Here is a 17,270-nt window from a genome sequence, read left to right as displayed (position 1 = left end):
GTATGTATGTGTGCTACTTGTATACCTGATGGCTGAGGAGGTTGGAAAGGGCACCAGATGCCCTAGAAATAGAGTTGTTCTAGTTCTAGGGCATCTGGTGCCCTAGATGGTTGTGAGCCATCATGCCATGTGGGTGCCGGGAACTGGACCCAGGTCCTCTGCAAGACCTGCAAGTACTCTTAATGGCTGAGATATTCCTAATTTTTGGCACCCCTGACTTATCAGTCTAGAAGGAAGGTCACTTTAGGTGTGGCCTACCGCTCATATCCATGTTGTGAGCTGGCTGGTGAGAAGAGCAGACTAGGCAGAGGTCTGGAGGCTTTCAGAGACCCTGCTGCCCTTTTCTCAAGCCCTCCCTCTTGTCACCCCCTGCTGGTAGGGCAGGGGTGTTTCTGATGACAGGGGGCCTTTACCTAAAGACCCAGAAGGAATGAAGAGGTAGTGTCGTGGTGGGGTACAAACCAAGACCTGGACTCAGGCACTGGAAAATGCCAGTAGTGCCAATTTCAACCCTCTACTTTGAATACATCTATCTGTAGAGAATGAGTTCTCCACATGGCTACCTCTGGGCTAGGCATGGGGTACTGAGGAGACAGAGATACGACATTTTCCACTGCATGCTTTTCAAAAGTTTTGGAAACCCAGGGCATGAATATTACCTCTGACAACCATCATCCTTCCTTGGACTCTGGCATCTAGGAACAGGCAAATATCTTGCTCTGGTAAGGCTAGGCAACATCTCAACTAACCCCTTGGTACCCAGTCAGGGCTAAGCCCTCAGGCAAGCTGGCTTCTCAAAATTTCTTTGTGCCTGCTGCTAGCATACTGTCCTCCATGCCTGGGACAGTGGGAGTCTTGTTCTGGCTCAGCTCCCATCCATAGACATTGTTTCCTGCAATCTCCCCTCAGCCCACACCTATGTATCATCATATTCTTGGTGACACTGATACTAGACCAGCCTCTCATGACTACAACCTGTTCCCCCTCTGCCCACACCTCAGCTCCTGGGAGCTTCCTCTACTACAAGTCTGATCATGCCAATCTTCTTGCAGCTGACAATGTTTGCCCACCTCCCTTGGAAGCATTTCTATTTTGGGGCCTAATAACGTCTGTCACTCTTGCAGAAATGGCCTTGGCTTCCTAGAACACCTTGCTGCCCTGCTCTGGGATGCAGCCCTAAAGGGTTCATGTACTTAGTTCTGCAGAAAATGACTCATTCAGGTGATACAGTCCCAAGAGGAAGGGTGAGGGTGCCAGCCAGCACCACCAGCTGCTTCCGTCTAATTGGAATCAGACAGTATCTTCTCTCCCAGTTCCAGGAAGTTAAACACACCACAGGATCTGCCTATGTTGGAAGCCCAGAGGCAGCAGGTATTGTTGGAAAGACGGTGAAAGCAAGAGAATGAGTTGGAGAGACCCTGACCTTAGCATGAGAGAGGGGTCTTGTGAGGAAGAGCAGAAGCAGCTCTGAAAGAGAGAGCCTCACAATAAGACACTGGAGCCCTTTAGAACCTAGACATTTGATTCTCATTTTATTTTTTTGAGACAGGATCTCACTCTGTCTCCCTGGCTAGCCTGGACTTCTCTATGTAGAATAGGCTGGCCTCAAACTTACCTGTCTCTGCTGCTTGAGTCCTGGGATTAAAAGTGTGTACCAGGGCCTACTTTCAATTTTTAAATTAATTTTAATTAATTTTTGAGACAGAGTTTCACTGCATAGTCCTGTCTGTCCTGGAACTCATTATGTAGATCAAGGTGGCCTGGAATTCACAGAGGTCCTCCTGGCTCTGCCTCTCCAGTGATGAGATTAAAGGCGTGCACCACTACATCCAGCTAATGTAATTACAAGGTGTGTATGTGCATGTGAATGTGGGTACATGCCCCATGTGCTGGTCACATGACAATCCTGGCTGTTGGCAGTCACCTCTACCTTGTAGAGGGAGGGTCCTTAGCTGTTCACCATAACTGTGTGCACATCACTGTGTGTACCAGGCTGGCTGGCAGGAGAGCTTGCAGGGATTTCTCCACTTATGTCTCCCACTGCACACAGGCTTGGTGGAATTACATACAGGCTGCTACTGTATCCAGTTTTACAAAGTTTCTGGGATGTGAATCTGGTCACCAAGCTTGCTCTGAGAGCTGTATCCACTGAACCGTCTCAGCTTGAGAACCTACACATTTTTACATCGTTGAATCCTTTTCTCAAATATTTACCGCTTTAATATAGAATGAGAACTCACAAATTGAAGGAGAGATGAGACCTTTATTAACTTCTACTTATAAGCACTTATAATTACTCAAGCAAAATATTAAGATGCAAGGACAGGGAAAACCAAGGCACAAAGAACCTACTAGAGCCCCCAGAATGTACTAGATGCCCAGTAGGCATCTCCTCTTCATGGTGAGGACACGGGTGTGTGGAAAAGTGGGTTTGTTCCACCAAGACAGCCCCACCCACCTGAGCCTCATGAGACAAGGTTCTGGAAGGGCTGGGATAGCAGATCAGGAGGCTAAAATTTGCTGGTGTAGAGGGTGACGATCCACTTGGGTACACGGAGGAAGCCAGGCAAGAAGGAGTTCAGCCATCCCAGGCTGGAGACATGTGACAGGGCATAGCCCAAAGAAAAATAGTCTTGGACAGGGCGGCCTGGGAATAACAATAGAAGGGCAAGAAGACCCTTATTTCGGACACCCCAAATCTGGCTGAAAAGTTGGGGAAAAGAGTAGGGAACGCAGTCACTGGTTAAAGCTGGCCCAGAGCAAGCACTTACCGTCAACATCCTTAAGGCCATAGCGCCGAGCAAGGTCACAGGATGGCAGCACCTTCCCACTCAAGCTCAGGATATTGGGGTCTGTGGGCACACATATACTTATCAATGGTGGGCATTGGGAGTGGTGTCGAGTGACAATGTTTGACTGGGACAGGGTGTGGCTGAGGTATGCACTGCACACAGCCCAGAGCAAGAGTTCTCTGTGTTCACACAAAGGCTCTAAACCACACTACCCTGCAGCAGTTCATAGCAGACCTCAACCAGAAATCCTGACCCTCTGATCTCCAACAGACAGAAAAGACAACCATTGTCTTTTCCAGTTATCTCCCAAACAAAATTTAGGAACTGGCTGTGAGCACCCTAAAGAAGAAGCACTTTGTCACCCAGTGTCATTACCTGTTGCCAAGGCCACCACACACTTGCCACTCATTTCTGTACTTTCGGCCGATGAGAAATTTGGTTTCATCTAAAAAATAGGTTGAGAAGTTAGGGGTTAATTTCCAGGAGCGCTCGCTGCCTGTGCCTTCTGCATTCTCACCTTCTGTCCCAGACGGACACAACCAAGCAGGACTCGCATGGCCATGTCTTAGAAAGCATTAGAGCTCCCTTTCCCATGCATAAACAGAAGGAAGGACCAGAGCATCCAACTAGTGTCTGGACCTTCTAGGGGAGATCAGTGCAAGGTCACATGTGGGCTTTAGTGTCAGACAGCCTGTCCTGTTATGACACATACCATGGAATACATTTCCCTCCTTCCTGTCACTTTTCATTGCGAGGGACTGAGCCTACGCCAGCACACCTAAGCAAACATTCTACCGCTAAGCCCGCTGAGCCACACTTCCAGCCTTGCACCAAGTCTCTTAAGCTCTCTGGGTTTCTGCTTCACTATCTATAAAATGGGGTTATTAACTGCTTTACAGGATTAAAAGGAGTAACCTGCTGCATGCTCAGCCTGTGTCTGCCTGAGGAAGTACCTGGTACATGGGAACAACAACTCTTTCTTGATTTTGTAGTCTCACTACACAGCCCTGGCTGGCCCAGACCTCAGTCAGGTTGGCCTTGAAGTCACACAGATCTCCTCACCTCTGCCTTGTGAGTGCTGGGATTACAGACGCACTACTTACACTTGCACTGCTCTTGAGACTGGAGAGATGCCTTTGCTCTCTAGTTCCCCTACCCTTCCCTTGCCAACCTTCTTAAACAGAGGGTGATTAGACTGCTCCTCTTTTGCCATAAACTCCTTCACCAGTTCTGTTTGCACCAGCCCTGGCCACAGAGATACGTAGCTGACTCCATGTCGCCGTAGCTCATGGGCACAGTCAGCAGCCAGTCTGTCACACTGTGGAGGGAGAGAAGGCAGAAATGAGAACGTGGACACCTGCCCACCTCACCTTCCTCTGAGTCCAAGAGGATATCCCAGGCCCACATCCTTCTCAAGAGCCCTGATGTTTCTGCCACCATCTTCCCACATTTGATACCTACTCTGGCAGATGGAGAAAGGTCCACACAAAGGAACGATCAATTCATGGGACAGAGAGAGACATGAAAGTCACCAGTCTTACTACTCTGACAACTGTGGAGTCTACCAGCTGTCAACACCGATGTATACCTCCCCAACTCCTGTGCCTTGGTCCTTACCGCAGCTTTGCCCACACCATAAGGGACATTGAACATATGCTGCAGGCCCCCGGGGGAGGAGACAATCACGATGAGTCCTTTGCCGGCTGGCACCATCAGCCGTGCCCCATACACAGAGCACAAGTAGTGGCCTCTAGAAGGGATCAGGGAAGAAGAAGGAATGAATTGTGTGAGTACTGGTTCAGTTGTTTCCTAAGTCCTCAGTATCTGTGGTCAGCAGAGGCTGCACAGCAATAGCTGACGACCTGGGGAATCAGGTATAGGCCATTCCAAGGGAAAAGCTGATACAATTAATGGTAGACAAGAAAGAGTATGTGTGACATAATGAAGGGGCTCTTGCACTATAAATGTGAGAGATCAGGAGTGTGTTAAGCCATGTATCTAGTCAGCTGGGTTCATGGAACAAACTTATAATTTCAACATCGTGGAGGTTAAGGCAGGAGAGTTGGGAATTCAGGGACACCTTTGTCTACATAGTGAGTTTGAGGCCAGCCTGGGCTAGATAAGACTGTATAACAAAATGAGAAGATGAGCTGAATAGAAAGTTCTCAACGAAGAGATGCAAATAGCCAAATAAATACTCAGAAAATGTCCAATAACCATAGCCACCTTATTTGCAGGAAAATGGATACAACTGAAAAACAATTATTATTATGGTTACTATTTCTGAGATGGGGTCTCTCTACATAGCCCTGGGTGTCCTGATACTAGGTGACCAGGCTGGACTTGAACTCACAGAGATCTGCCTGCCTCTGTCTCCTGAGTGCTGGATTAAAGTCATGTACTATCACATCTGGCACTGGAAACCATTAAGCAAAGTTAAGCTGGACTCAGAAAGGCAAATGCCATGTTATCTCTCATATGTGGATCCTAGGTTTAAAACTATACATGTGTACACATGTATACATGTATGTATACATGCATATTTATAGAAGGTGAATTACAGAAGGTGAATTGTAAGAGGGGGGCTCTAAGGAAGGTGGGAAATAGAGAGGGTAACAGGAAACAAGTGACAGGACTAACTGGGGAAGAGAGAGAACTGAGAGGCGAGGGATGGAGAAGTCAGTGGGGCTGAGAATGATGAGAAGGAAGTATCACGACGTGTGGGAGATCAAAACTGACAGGAGCATATACATGCTATATTAACTGGTCCATCCTTAATCATTTGAGCTGTCCCTCTAACCACTTTTTAAAACATAGCCCATGGGCTGTGTGCAACAGAGAGAATCCTTCCTTCTTCCTTCTGGGACTTGTACTTGGATAGGCAAAGAATGAGGCCAGAACAAGGCTGACATCTTGTTAGAAAAATCTGAGTTGGAAGGTAGTGCAGGCCTTTGGTCCCAGCACTTGGGAGGCAGAGGAAGGTGGACCTCTAAGTTCAAGATCAGCCTGGTCTACAGAGTGAGTTCCAGGATCACCCAGGCTACACAGAGAAACCCTGTCTCAAAAATCAAATCAAACCAAACCAAACCAACCAAACCAAACCAAACCAAGAAGACAAACTGAGACAAAGCAAAAATTGACATTCCCAGGCTGTCTGAGGTGGCTCAGCAGGTAAAGGCTGCTTCTTGTGTATACCTGGAAACCTGAGTTCAAGTCCTAAAACTCAAAGAAAGATGTGAAGAGAACTGACTCTCTGAAATTGTCTTCAGATCTCTGCATGCACCATGGCGGGCACAGAAAACACACACACACACACACACACACACACACACACACACACACAAGCACGCATGCATGTTAAAGAAAAAAAAAGGTGATATTCTTAGGTGCAAACCCACAGGCATGGAACTTCTCCAGAAATATGTGGGACAAATAAGAGATGAAAGAGATGGGGAAGCCAGAGGGAAAGAGTCCTTTTAGAAAGCCCAGACTCTGGGGTTTACTAAACAGGAGGACCCAGGCTCTGGCAGTGAAGCACACACCTGAGTCCAACATTGTTTATATCATCCCAAATGGAGGCAGGTACTTCCCAGAATGACTTGTTGATGGTGTTCATGATTGCCTAGAAGACATAAGGAGGGTGACTGACTGGGTGATTGACTGGCATGAAGGTATAAAGGGCTGGTTAATGGGACTACAAATGGAGGTAAAGATTCAAGGATGGGGTCGGAATGTAGAGTTGGATCAAGTTAAAAGGTTACCTGGACACCAGCATAGGCATTATTGACAAGGACATCTAGCCGCCCTTGCTGTTCCCGATCTACTTGCTCAAACAGGCTTTTTACTTCACTCTCCTGGCTTGAATCACACACCACTGGTACACACCGGCCCCCGAGGGACTGTGCCTGGAGAGGAACAGCGTGTATGAGTTCACAGTTATTTTCCTAACACAAGTGAATTTGGGAACTGAGAGCTCAGGACTCAGCCAACAGCTGGGACATGGCATGCAATGGCTCCCTCTGCTGTCTGTTTTGGAAATTTCACCATAGTGGGACTTCCCACAACAGGGCAAGATTTAACATCAGCATTTACTGAGCGCTATCATAGGTAAGACCTTACTTAGTAATTATCCTGTAAGTCCCAGGCAAGAGATAAAGCATGGCGTCCACTCTCAGAAAGAAGTAACTATCCTCTTTGTCCTTCCCGACTCTCTTGTCACTCACTCACTTGGAAGTCTTACTCAGCCTCAGCTCTTTCCTTCACTTAACCAAGGCTCTGGCTCCACAATGAAAAATCAAAGCTAGTAGGCATAACCTATTGCCACTTTATTCTGCCTTGCCTCTGAAAAGTGTGACCTACCCACAAGCTTCAGAGGAAGAAGAATACCTATTTTCCAGAGGAAGCTCAGGGTCCTGTTCCTGTTTTGCTCAAACTACAGCAATGCCTCCTAACTGTTCACCTGACCTCAAGTCTTTTTCCTTAAGTCACATTTTTTTTCCACAATCTAATCAGCGTGAATTATCTAAAACATGGACATTTTAAATCATCTTCTAACTGGATCACCAATCTAAGCCAACTAAAGGCTAAAAGCTTTTTTGATAGGGTCTTACTACATAGCTCAAGCTGGCCTTCAACTCTCAATCCTGGCACAACATCTCCGGTGCTGGGTTATATAGGCACACATGCCATACCGGCTCCCGTCCCCCAGGCTCTCACTCTGTAGCCCTGGCTGGTTTGGAACTCACTATGTAGACCTTGAAATGACAGAGAGGTTCTGGCTCCCGAGTGCTGGGATTAAAGGTGTGCAAAACCGTTTTCCAGGGTGGGTTTGTTTTGTTTTTTGGTTATTTTATTTGTTTGTTTTCAGTGCTCAGGATCAAATCCAGGCCTGTACACCCTCTAACCTGTGCCTCAGCCCCCCTGATGGCCTCTACAAAGCACTCCCACTCTGGCCTTTGCCCTTTGCTTGAGTAGCTGGGAACGGTTTTCAAAACTTCCTTACCTAATTTCTATTCAAGACTTGTTCAAGATCGCCTCAGGAGGGTTGAAGAGATGGCTCATTGGTTAGAGCACTGGCTGCTCTTCCAAAGGACTCAGGTTCAATTTCTAGCACCCCCACACAACTATAGTTCCAGAGGAAATGAAACCCTCACGCAGATACACATATAGGCAAAACATCAATGCATCCAAAATAAAAACCACCTCAAGTGGTGGTGCACACCTTTAATCCCAGAATTCAGGAGGCAGAGGCAGGAGGATCTCTGTGAGTTCCAGGGCAGCCTGAGACTACACAGTGAGTTCTCAGACAGCCAGGGCCATTTAGAGATGTAGAGAGACTCTGTATCAAAACAAAACAAAACAAAAACAGCAAAAAAGTAAACACTGCAGTTCAACAAATTCAAATGTTCAAATGTTTTTCTTTGCAAAATCCAAAACTCTCAAAACAGAAAGATTTCTCTTCCCATTAAACTCACTTGGTAGAAAAAATTCAACCCTACATTGCTTATTTATGGTACTCAATAAACATTAACGATTTGCTGGGGAGGGGGGTATAGTAATCAGGCGGTCACTTACCTCCTGGGCAGTAGCTCTAAGGGTGTCCAGATAGCGACCGGTAATGTAAACTGTGGCACCTGCTTGGCATAGCTGTAAGGCAATGCCACGGCCAATACCCCTGGAGGCCCCAGTTACCACACACACTTGGCCCTTCATAGACGCTACCATGACTCACATCAAAGGGGATATCTGTGGAGGCAAAGAGTTGCTTTGAGAGAATCCTGTAGATTGTGTACTGAGGCAGGTCTCTGTGAGGGACAGAAGGGGCTGCTAAGCTTGGACTATTTTGAGGGGAGAGAAATTTCACAGAAGGATAGCTGGGTCAAAGTCTCAGGCCAGGCTGTCCTTTTAGGATGCACAGGGCTGGATGGAGACTCTCCAACGCTACACATAGTACTACTGCGAACCTCTGAGTGGAGCTAACTTGGTGGAGAATCTGGCGAGGCAGTCCAACAGGGTATGTCCACGAAGAGTCCAGGGCTCTCTGGAGCTCTTGTTACCTGTCCAGTCCCACGGAGAACCGCGAACCCGTGAACCGTAAGTGGACAGAGCCTCACCTGCAGCAGTAGCAGCCTCTGAGTGTCCTTCTGCCCAGATCGCCAGAACAAAGGTCGAGAACTTTGATTCTTGCCACGTTGAAGTGCGTGCCTGGATGGAAGTCCGGGTGCGGGTGAGGATGATATAGAACGAGACGAGGCTAGCCTCGGAGTTCCAGGGTCAGAACCGAGGGTGGAACCCGCAAATAGGGAAGGGTCACCTGCAGTCACGCCCACCATGCCCGCCCGCCCCGTCGCAGACTCATGACGTCTACGTGCGTCAAGAACGCGCCGGCGGTTGTGGGAGCTGCAACCGGGAAGCGTGAACGTCTAGTCCCGCAGCACGCATGGGGTTGGGCCCGCGTTCTGCTCACAAAGCGCGGCGCCAGTTCTCAGGTACCGGCCGGCGGGGACGCGCGGCCCGGGGTTCGGGGCGTCCCCCTCCCGGCCGCGATGCTTGTTCCCGGCTGCCGGCGGCCGCGCGTGCGGAGCAGGCCCCCGAGGCTCTCCCGCACCTGAGCCCGGAGGCGCTCGGATATTTCCGACGGGCGCTGTCAGCGCTGAAAGTGACTCCGGACGCCGCCGAAGAACGAGGTAGGAACAGCTACGCCGTGGATTAAATGTAAACCCACACAAGGAACTTTTAGAGGGATCCCCGGGAGTTCTTGGCTAAGTGATGGGTTAAGTCTTATCCTCTTCGCAGTCTAACGGTTTATTTATGACCTCGTTTTTTTTTTTTTTTTTTTTTTTTTTTTTCCCCAGAGTTGATGGCGCGCAATATTTTGAAGGAAGTGGAGGCTCAGGCTCTAGCCTTGGCCACGAACCGGACTGGTAGTGAAATGCTGCAGCAGCTTTTGGGGTTCAGTCCTTTGAAACCCTTGTGTCGAGTGTGGGTCGCTCTGCGCCCCAACTTGCGTTTCGTGGCCTGTCATCGGTGTGGGGTCCACGTATTACAAAGTGCTCTGCTGCAGCTACCTCGATTGCTGAGGAGTCCTGCAGAGCCAGCTGAGGAGGAGGAGGAAGAAGATGGTCCTTCACAGACTCTGGAGGAGCTAGTCCTGGGACTAGCCGCTGAAGTGTGTGATGATTTTCTTTTCTTCTGTGGAGACACCCATGGCAGCTTCGTGGTCAGAACTCTGCTGCAAGTGTTGGGAGGTATTCTTCTGGAGTCTGAGAGAGTCAAGCCCCGTGGTTCCCAGTCATCTGGTAAGTATTGTGAGAAAGGGAAGAGGGCCTCGTGAGCAGGAGCGTTTAGGAAGTTCAGAAGCCAGTAAACAGAAGAGTTAATCTTCATGGTGGAGCTTGACCATGAAGAATTAGCAGAACCTTAGGACAGAACCTGGAAGGTCAGAGAATAGTGTTCCTAGTAAGGATGGACTTACATTCAAGGGACAGCTGTGAGCGTAGGCACAGGAGCAATGAATTTCACATTTGTATTTTCATAACTCACAGTAAGAAATTCCTTTGCTTTAACTTTAAAATATGTCTGGGCATGTGTGCACACTGAATATGTGTGCCTTCTGCAGTGTGTATGTGGAGAGGAGAAGACAACTTGTGGGAGTCGTTTCTCTCCTTCCACTGTGTGAGTTCTGTGTATTGAACTCAGGTCGTCAGGCTTAGTAGCAATCGCCCTTATAACCTTCCTTGCCTTGATTTTTTTTTTTTTTTTTTTTTTTTTTGACAGCATTTCCCATATAGTCCATCTGGCTTTTGACTTGTGATGTAGCACAGGCTGGCCTTGATGCTTCTGCTTGCTCCTACTTTCCAAATGCTGGGATTGCAGGCTTGTGCTACCATGCCTAAACTGGCCTTGTACCCAGAGATCCGCCTGTCTCTGCCTCCCAAGTGCTGGGATTAAAGGGGCAGGCCACCGGCTGCTTTGTTTTTTGGACAAGGTCTTATTGTGTAGCACAAGTTGGTCTGAACTTACTCTGTAAGCTCATGCTGGTGTCAAATTTATTGACTTTCTGCCTCGGCCTCTCTAATACTGAAATTATAGCTATGTGCCTTTATGTCTGTCTAGGAAGTTTGTTTTTCACCCTGATGTGACTTGTGTGTGAATGTTGAATCCAAGCAAAAGTTCAGAAAAAGATACCCTCTCCACATGCTACCTCTTCTTCTGATATTTTCTTTCCTTTTAATTTTGTTTTGTTTTGTTTTGTTTTTTGTTTTTTGTTTTTTGTTTTTCGAGTCCTGTCTGTCCCGGAACTCACTCTGTAGACCAGGCTGGCCTCGAACTCAGAAATCCACCTGCCTCTGCCTCCCAAGTGCTGGGATTAAAGGTGTGCGCCACCACTGCCCGGCTTCCTTTTAATTTTTGTTCTCTATTTAAAGAATGCTAATTGCCGATTGGAGTAGAAGCAGAGACCCACAGTCAGACACTAGGCAAAGCCAGGGGAACCCTGCATAAGAGGGGGAAGGATTCTAGGAGCCAGAGGGATTAAGGCTCCACAAGAACATGACCCACACAATTAACTAAGCAGGCTCATAGGGGCTCACAGAGACTGAAGTAATAATCACTGACCCTGTATAGAGCTGAGCTGGGCCCTCTGCATAGACATTACAGTTGTGTAGTTTGGAGTTCCTGTGGGACTCCTAACAGTGGAGTGGGGGGGTCTCTGACTCTTTCCTACACTTAGAACCCTTTCCTCCTGCTGGGTTACCTTATCCAATCTTGATGTGAAGATCTGTGCCTAGTCTTACTGTGATTTATTATGCCGTGTTTGATTGATATCCCTAGGAGGCCTGTTTGTTTTGTTTTTTGAAGGGAAGCAGAAGGAGTGGATCTGGGGGAGAGGGGACATGGGGAGGTGGGAACTAGGTAGGAGTGGGGATAAGGGAAACAGGATGTAATGCATATTAAAAGATAAAAATTAAAATAGAAAATGCTACTTGAGACCACTAACTTTGTTTCATGTTATAGTCATAGGACATAACCTACATTTAAAAATACTGGAGAATGAGGTTAGAGAGTATACGTGAAGTTTGGTTTTGGTATACTAGAAATCGTGGCTGAGAAATATGAACCCTGGACCATAGGGAAGGGAGTTAAAGATCCTTGGGGAAAAAACCGAAAGACTATTTTACTCCTCCTCAGGCAACACTCGGCTCTGCCCTTCGTCTCCAAGCTGAGCCCTGGTTCTTCTGTGGAGCTCTTCTTCCTACTTGCCTGTCCGTAATCTCACTGTTGTCTTTCTTTAGAAACACAGAGGACCTCAGCTCGGGAATGTAAACCAACTCATTTTGAGGTTCCTAAAACCTTCTTGAATCGCCTTCAAGACCTGAGCGCCTGCTTTCTGAAGGACATTGCTGGTAAAGAGATGTATTAATTTCTTTACATGTTGCAGAGGCAAATACTCAACCAAAGTGACCTAAGGGAGAAAAAGTTAGACTCACAGCTGGAGGTGCTGTCTATCATGTCAGGTCATTATCATGGCCGAAGCTACACTGTAGCAAGTCAGGAAGCAGAGGTAGATGAATGCTGTGCTCATGGGATGGCGCCGCCCACATTTGGGTGGGTCTGTCCCCCTGTGTTGCCCTTCTCTAGAAACACTCACAGAAATGCCCAGAAGTTAGTTCCATAGTGAGTGTAAATCCCATCAAGTGGACAGTCAAGAGGAACCATAACAAAGGGGAAGTAGGAAAAGGGTCTAGGGTGTTCTCTGGGGATTTCCACCAATCAGGACCCTTATCTCAGGTCATTCTATCTTAACACCTGTCTGGTGTAATGCTATAAGGCATTTTCTGTTGGCATTTTTGTATATCTAGCCTTCCTTGTTGGCTGTACAGGTAATCTGGGTTTGGACAGAGTATTAAATTATTTCTGCCTTTCCCTACAGTATTTATCACCGATAAGATCTCCAGCTTTTGTCTTCAAGTGGCCTTACAAGTCCTCCATCACAAGTTACCTCAGTACTGTGCCCACCTCTGCGATGCAGTCATTGATTACCTGAGTTCTCGAAATTCTTCAGCAGATGGCAGGTGTGATCATGTCTTCAGGGGTCACTGCATCTGGGGGTGGTGTCTGAGACGAATGAGATAATGTGGTGTAGCTATTTCTGGGTGAAGTCTACACTCTTTTATCTTCTCCCCCAAAATATTTATTGCCGGGCGGTGCTACCTTTAACCCCACCACTGGGGAGGTACAGTCTCATTGCTCATTGTATAGCCCTGGCTAGTCTTAAACTCACAAAGATCCTTCTGCCTCTGCCTCCTGGGTGCTGGTAGTAAAGCCAGCCATGCCTGACTTAGGTTTTTTTTTTGTTTTGTTTTGTTTTTTTTTTTTGTTTTTTTTTTAGATTTTATTTATTTTATATACATGACAAGTAGCTGTCTTCAGACACCAGAAGAGGGCATCAGATCTCATTACAGATGGTTGTGGGCCACCATGTGGTTGCTGGGAATTGAACTCAGGACCTCTGGAAGAGCAGCCAGTGCTCTTAACTACTGAGTCATCTTTCCAGCCCCTGACTTAGTTTTAAGATTTATTTGTATTTTATGTTTATGAAGTTGTGCTTACGTGTATGATGTACACCACATGTGTGCAGTGTCAGTAGAGTCCAGAAGAGGGTGTCAGAGCCCCTGGAACTGGAGTTGCAGATAGTTGTCAGCTGCCTTGTGGATGCTGGGAACTGAATTTCTTGATTCCTCTGCATGAGCAGTAAGCATGTGCTCTTAACCACTGAGCCGTCTCTTGAGCCCCAGTCTCATTCTTCATCTGTGTGAGACAGGGTCTTGCTATGTAGCACTGGCTGGCCTAGAACTCACTATATAGACCAGGTTGGCCTTGAACTCACTGACTTCTGCCTCTTGAATGCTGGGCTTAAAGGTGTGTACCACCAAACTCAGCTCTTTAAGAAAGATTTTTATTTATTTTTACTTCACTTGTATGAGTCGCCTGTGTCTGTGTATGTGCATGCACTGTGTTTGTAGTGGAGGGCAAGAGAGGGCCTGTGAAGCAGGTCCTCTGCAGGGACGGTAAGGACTATTAAACACAGAGCTGCTCTCTAGCCTGGGTCTCACTCTTCCCACCTCTAGCCCTCTACTCCTGTTTCTTCGGGATCAGACAAGCTCTAGACTCTTGGAGCAGGTGCTGCTGGTGTTAGAAGCAGAGAGGCTGCAACGCCTCTTTAAGGACCACTTCCAGGGTCAGCTGTGCTCCTTGGCTGAGCATCCCATTGCTAACTTCCCTTTGCAGCGCTTACTGGATGCAGTCACTTCCCCTGAGCTGGTAGGTTGGAAATGTGGCCTGGGTCTCTTGCTCTCTTTCTGCTATTCTTAATCATTGGGCCCTATCTATCTATCTATCTATCTATCTATCTATCTATCTATGTTGTTATTTCTATTTTTATTATTTGGTTTTTTAGAGACAGGATTTCTTAGTAGCCCCAGAACTTGCTCTGTAAACCAAGCTGGCCTTGAACTCAACAAGTTCCACCTATGTCTGCATCCTGACTGCTGGGATCAAAGGTGTGCACCACCATTGCCCTGTTTTGGGGCCTTATTTTATTGTGTGCTTGTCTCTGTACTTCTCTGACAGTTTACTACTAGTATCCATGAGAAGTTATTCAGAGAAATGGTGTTTTTCAGATATTAGGGTGTAGGTACCCTTCTCCTAGAGTTTGGTTTTAACTTCTCAGATCCTACTGCCAATCTGTTAAGTTCAAATTTGCGGCTAGAAAGTTCTGTGGCTTCTTGTCTGTAAATCCTCAGGAGTGCTGAGGCCTGTGCCGTAGTGTTCCTGCTGCTAACTACCAAGGGGCTTTTCCTGTGCTCCCTGGGTTGGCCTGTGGGGTAGTAGGGTGGGTTTAGTTCTAGAGGCGCCTTGCCTTTGGTTTTCTCTGTTTTCTACAGAAGGAACCTTTAGATTCTTCCCTGGTAGGGTGGTCTATAGCTGTCTGTAGCTTCCCTGTATAGCTGTTGTCTTCTGGGTTTTACACAGCAAAATAAACAATCTGATGTTGACAGTGTTTTTATGTCTTATCTAGATTTTTTTTTTAGTAGCAAGTTTTTTCTGATTAACTTTATAGGAAATCACTAATTGATTGTGAACGATTCTTCAATCTATGTCTCCTCTCAGCTGTCCCTTGTGTTTGAGGAGCTGAGCCCTGCCTTGGAAGCAGTGCTGGCCCGGGGCCACCCAGGGGTAGTTGTAGCTCTGGTGGAAGCCTGCCGCAGGGTTGGGACTCACCAAGCCCAGGTCTTGAAGCTGCTGTTTGAGGTGCGTGGGTGTTACTTTGCAGCCCATCCTTCTGACCTGACTCTCTAGTTGGAATCCGTGTATCTGGATGTGGGAGGTTCATGTTGAGGGGGTTACAGATACGGAGACAGATGAGTCGACGAACAGTCCTGCAATGAAATTCATCTTCTAGAACTTAGAGGACTTTGAGGGATAAATGAATTTGGTCCCTGTTATGAGTGCAGACGCTGGGAACGAGAACGAGGCAGGCGAGACTCTACAGAGATGGAGCTGGGAGGGAGAACGAGGCAGGCGAGACTCTACAGAGATGGAGCTGGGATCGAGAACGAGGCAGGCGAGACTCTACAGAGATGGAGCTGGGAGTGAAAACAAGGCAGGCGAGACTCTACAGAGATGGAGCTGGGAGCGAGAACGAGGGAGGCGAGACTCGACTCTACAGAGATGGAGCATCTTTTCCTGTTGAGTCAGATCTTATCTGTCTAGAAAATCGTAGTGTTAGAGATGGGATCCATCCCAAGAGTCATTATGCTTTGTCTTCCTGTCTAGGCATTTCATTGTGCAGAGCCCCCATCCCGACAAGTAGCCTGTGTGCCTCTCTTTGCTTCTTTGTTGGCTTATGAGGTATACTATGAACTAATGGAGGAGGAAGGGGCGGTGCCTGCAGAACATCAGGTAAGATAGGGCTATTTGGGGGCCAGGCTTCTTAGGGCTTGGGAAAACCCTTGAGTTAAGATGAGACCTCTAACCCCTTTGAAAAGGGTGCAGTGCCCTAGAGATGAAGTCACCTGGTTCAGTCACTGCTTCCTAACTCCATATTACTGTACTCCCAGGAAGAAATGGCCACAAGCAGAGCTCTGAGGGAGGTGACAGTCCTTGGGTCTCTACTGCTTCAGCATTTGCTGCATTTTTCCAACCCTGGACTTGTACTTCGAAGTCTGAGCGCCTTGACCGGACCACAGCTTCTGACTCTGGCCCAAAGTCCTGCTGGCTCTCATGTATTTGATGCCATCCTGACTAGCCCCTCTGTGACACACAAGCAGCGTCGTCGTGTGCTGAAGACCCTAAAGGTTAGACTTCTGCTCTAGTCTCCTCCTCCATCACTGCTTTAGAGAAAATGAGCCGCCTTCAGGATTGGACCTGAGAGCTGGAGGCAGGATACATAGTTCCTATGTTGCTTAAACTGCCTCTCAGGGCTTCTGAAATTATTTCTCCATTCCGAGAACACATTTGTATATTCCCAGAAATATTTGTATATTTCCCTGGAGGGACTTTACTTTCCTTATCTCAATTCAGGGACAGTATGTGGCTCTTGCCTGTAGCCGCCATGGCAGCCGTGTATTAGATGCCATCTGGAGTGGAGCAGCTCTGGGGGCTCGGAAGGAGATTGCTGCCGAATTGGGTGAGTACCACTGCCCTCCGGTGGTTTCCAGGCTCCTTTTGCGCCTGGTAGCTGATTGGTTTAGCAGATTTCAAAAGTGTGGTGTGGTTCCAAGTTGTCTGAGACCTGCTTCTGCACTCTGCAGAGTTGCTGTGCAGTCCCTTACTCCTCCCCCTTTATCTGGCTTTCATGCTTTAGTGCGGGACGAGTTTGTTGTTCCTGTTTCGGACCAGCATTGAGGGAAAATGGAGAGCCCTTTTCCTCAAGTAGAGTTTGTCTTTGAGTATAGATGTTGCTAAATATGAGTGGTTCTCTTTGCAGGAGAGAAGAACCAGGAGCTGATTCAAGATCCTTTTGGCCACCATGTGGCTCGAAATGTGGCCTTGACTACCTTCCTGAAGAGGCGAGAGGCTTGGGAACAGCAGCAAAGCACTGTGGCCAAGCGGAGGCGGGTATTGAACTCTATACTTGAAGACTGAGGCCTTGCAACTGGAAATAAGTGTTGTTGGGGAGGGTGAGGACATGCTGTCCTTCCTGGTTTAAGTCGGAGCCAGATGTAGTAAGATACACAGAACTGTAAACCTACTATTCCGGAGGGTAAAACAAGACTATCAAGAATTCAAGGCCAGCCTGGACTGTGGCAGCCAGATCCTGCTAATCCCTATGTCCGTTTGTCATTCTCTCCCCTCCTTCAAGGCATACTGGTAAAGACTTTTATATTTGTCTTGGAAATATTTTTATTTTTTAGGGGAAAGGTATCTTGAGGTAAAGCTAGGGACAGTTGTTGTTGGTATGCAGGATCTTAGGAA

At 47.5% G+C, this 17,270-nt stretch overlaps 2 protein-coding genes across 4 annotated transcripts; one reads left to right on the top strand and one right to left on the bottom strand.

Moving 5' to 3' along the window:
- Window positions 1-2,243: 2,243 nt before the first annotated feature.
- Dhrs1 (dehydrogenase/reductase 1) lies at window positions 2,244-9,159 on the bottom strand. Of its 2 annotated transcripts, none has more exons than XM_034497919.1 (9): window positions 8,906-9,159; window positions 8,367-8,537; window positions 6,554-6,697; window positions 6,335-6,414; window positions 4,410-4,542; window positions 3,964-4,110; window positions 3,168-3,237; window positions 2,772-2,852; window positions 2,244-2,647 (listed from the first exon to the last, which is right to left on the bottom strand). In XM_034497919.1, exons 2-9 carry the CDS (start codon window positions 8,514-8,516, stop codon window positions 2,511-2,513), a joined length of 942 nt encoding a protein of 313 aa, XP_034353810.1. In that variant the 5' UTR covers window positions 8,517-8,537; window positions 8,906-9,159; the 3' UTR covers window positions 2,244-2,510. The 2 variants fall into 2 exon arrangements, with proteins under 2 accessions (XP_034353810.1, XP_076787084.1); XM_076930969.1 differs by lacking the exon at window positions 8,906-9,159 and adding an exon at window positions 8,756-8,895.
- Nop9 (NOP9 nucleolar protein) lies at window positions 9,118-17,193 on the top strand. 2 transcript variants are annotated; one of them, XM_034497918.2, is made up of 10 exons: window positions 9,119-9,478; window positions 9,647-10,090; window positions 12,086-12,196; window positions 12,724-12,865; window positions 13,922-14,114; window positions 14,964-15,104; window positions 15,630-15,755; window positions 15,914-16,150; window positions 16,377-16,482; window positions 16,783-17,193. In XM_034497918.2, the coding sequence occupies exons 1-10, from the start codon at window positions 9,232-9,234 to the stop codon at window positions 16,938-16,940; spliced, it is 1,905 nt and encodes a 634-aa protein (XP_034353809.1). In that variant the 5' UTR covers window positions 9,119-9,231; the 3' UTR covers window positions 16,941-17,193. The 2 variants fall into 2 exon arrangements, with proteins under 2 accessions (XP_076787083.1, XP_034353809.1); XM_076930968.1 differs by lacking the exon at window positions 14,964-15,104 and having other exon boundaries at window positions 9,118-9,478.
- The last annotated feature ends 77 nt before the right edge of the window (window positions 17,194-17,270 follow it).

The sequence above is a fragment of the Arvicanthis niloticus genome, chromosome 3 (assembly GCF_011762505.2).
Source record: "Arvicanthis niloticus isolate mArvNil1 chromosome 3, mArvNil1.pat.X, whole genome shotgun sequence".
Taxonomy (NCBI): domain Eukaryota; kingdom Metazoa; phylum Chordata; class Mammalia; order Rodentia; family Muridae; genus Arvicanthis; species Arvicanthis niloticus.
The sequence above is the reverse complement of the archived record's forward strand: the minus strand, read 5'-3'. Positions and strand labels throughout refer to the sequence as shown.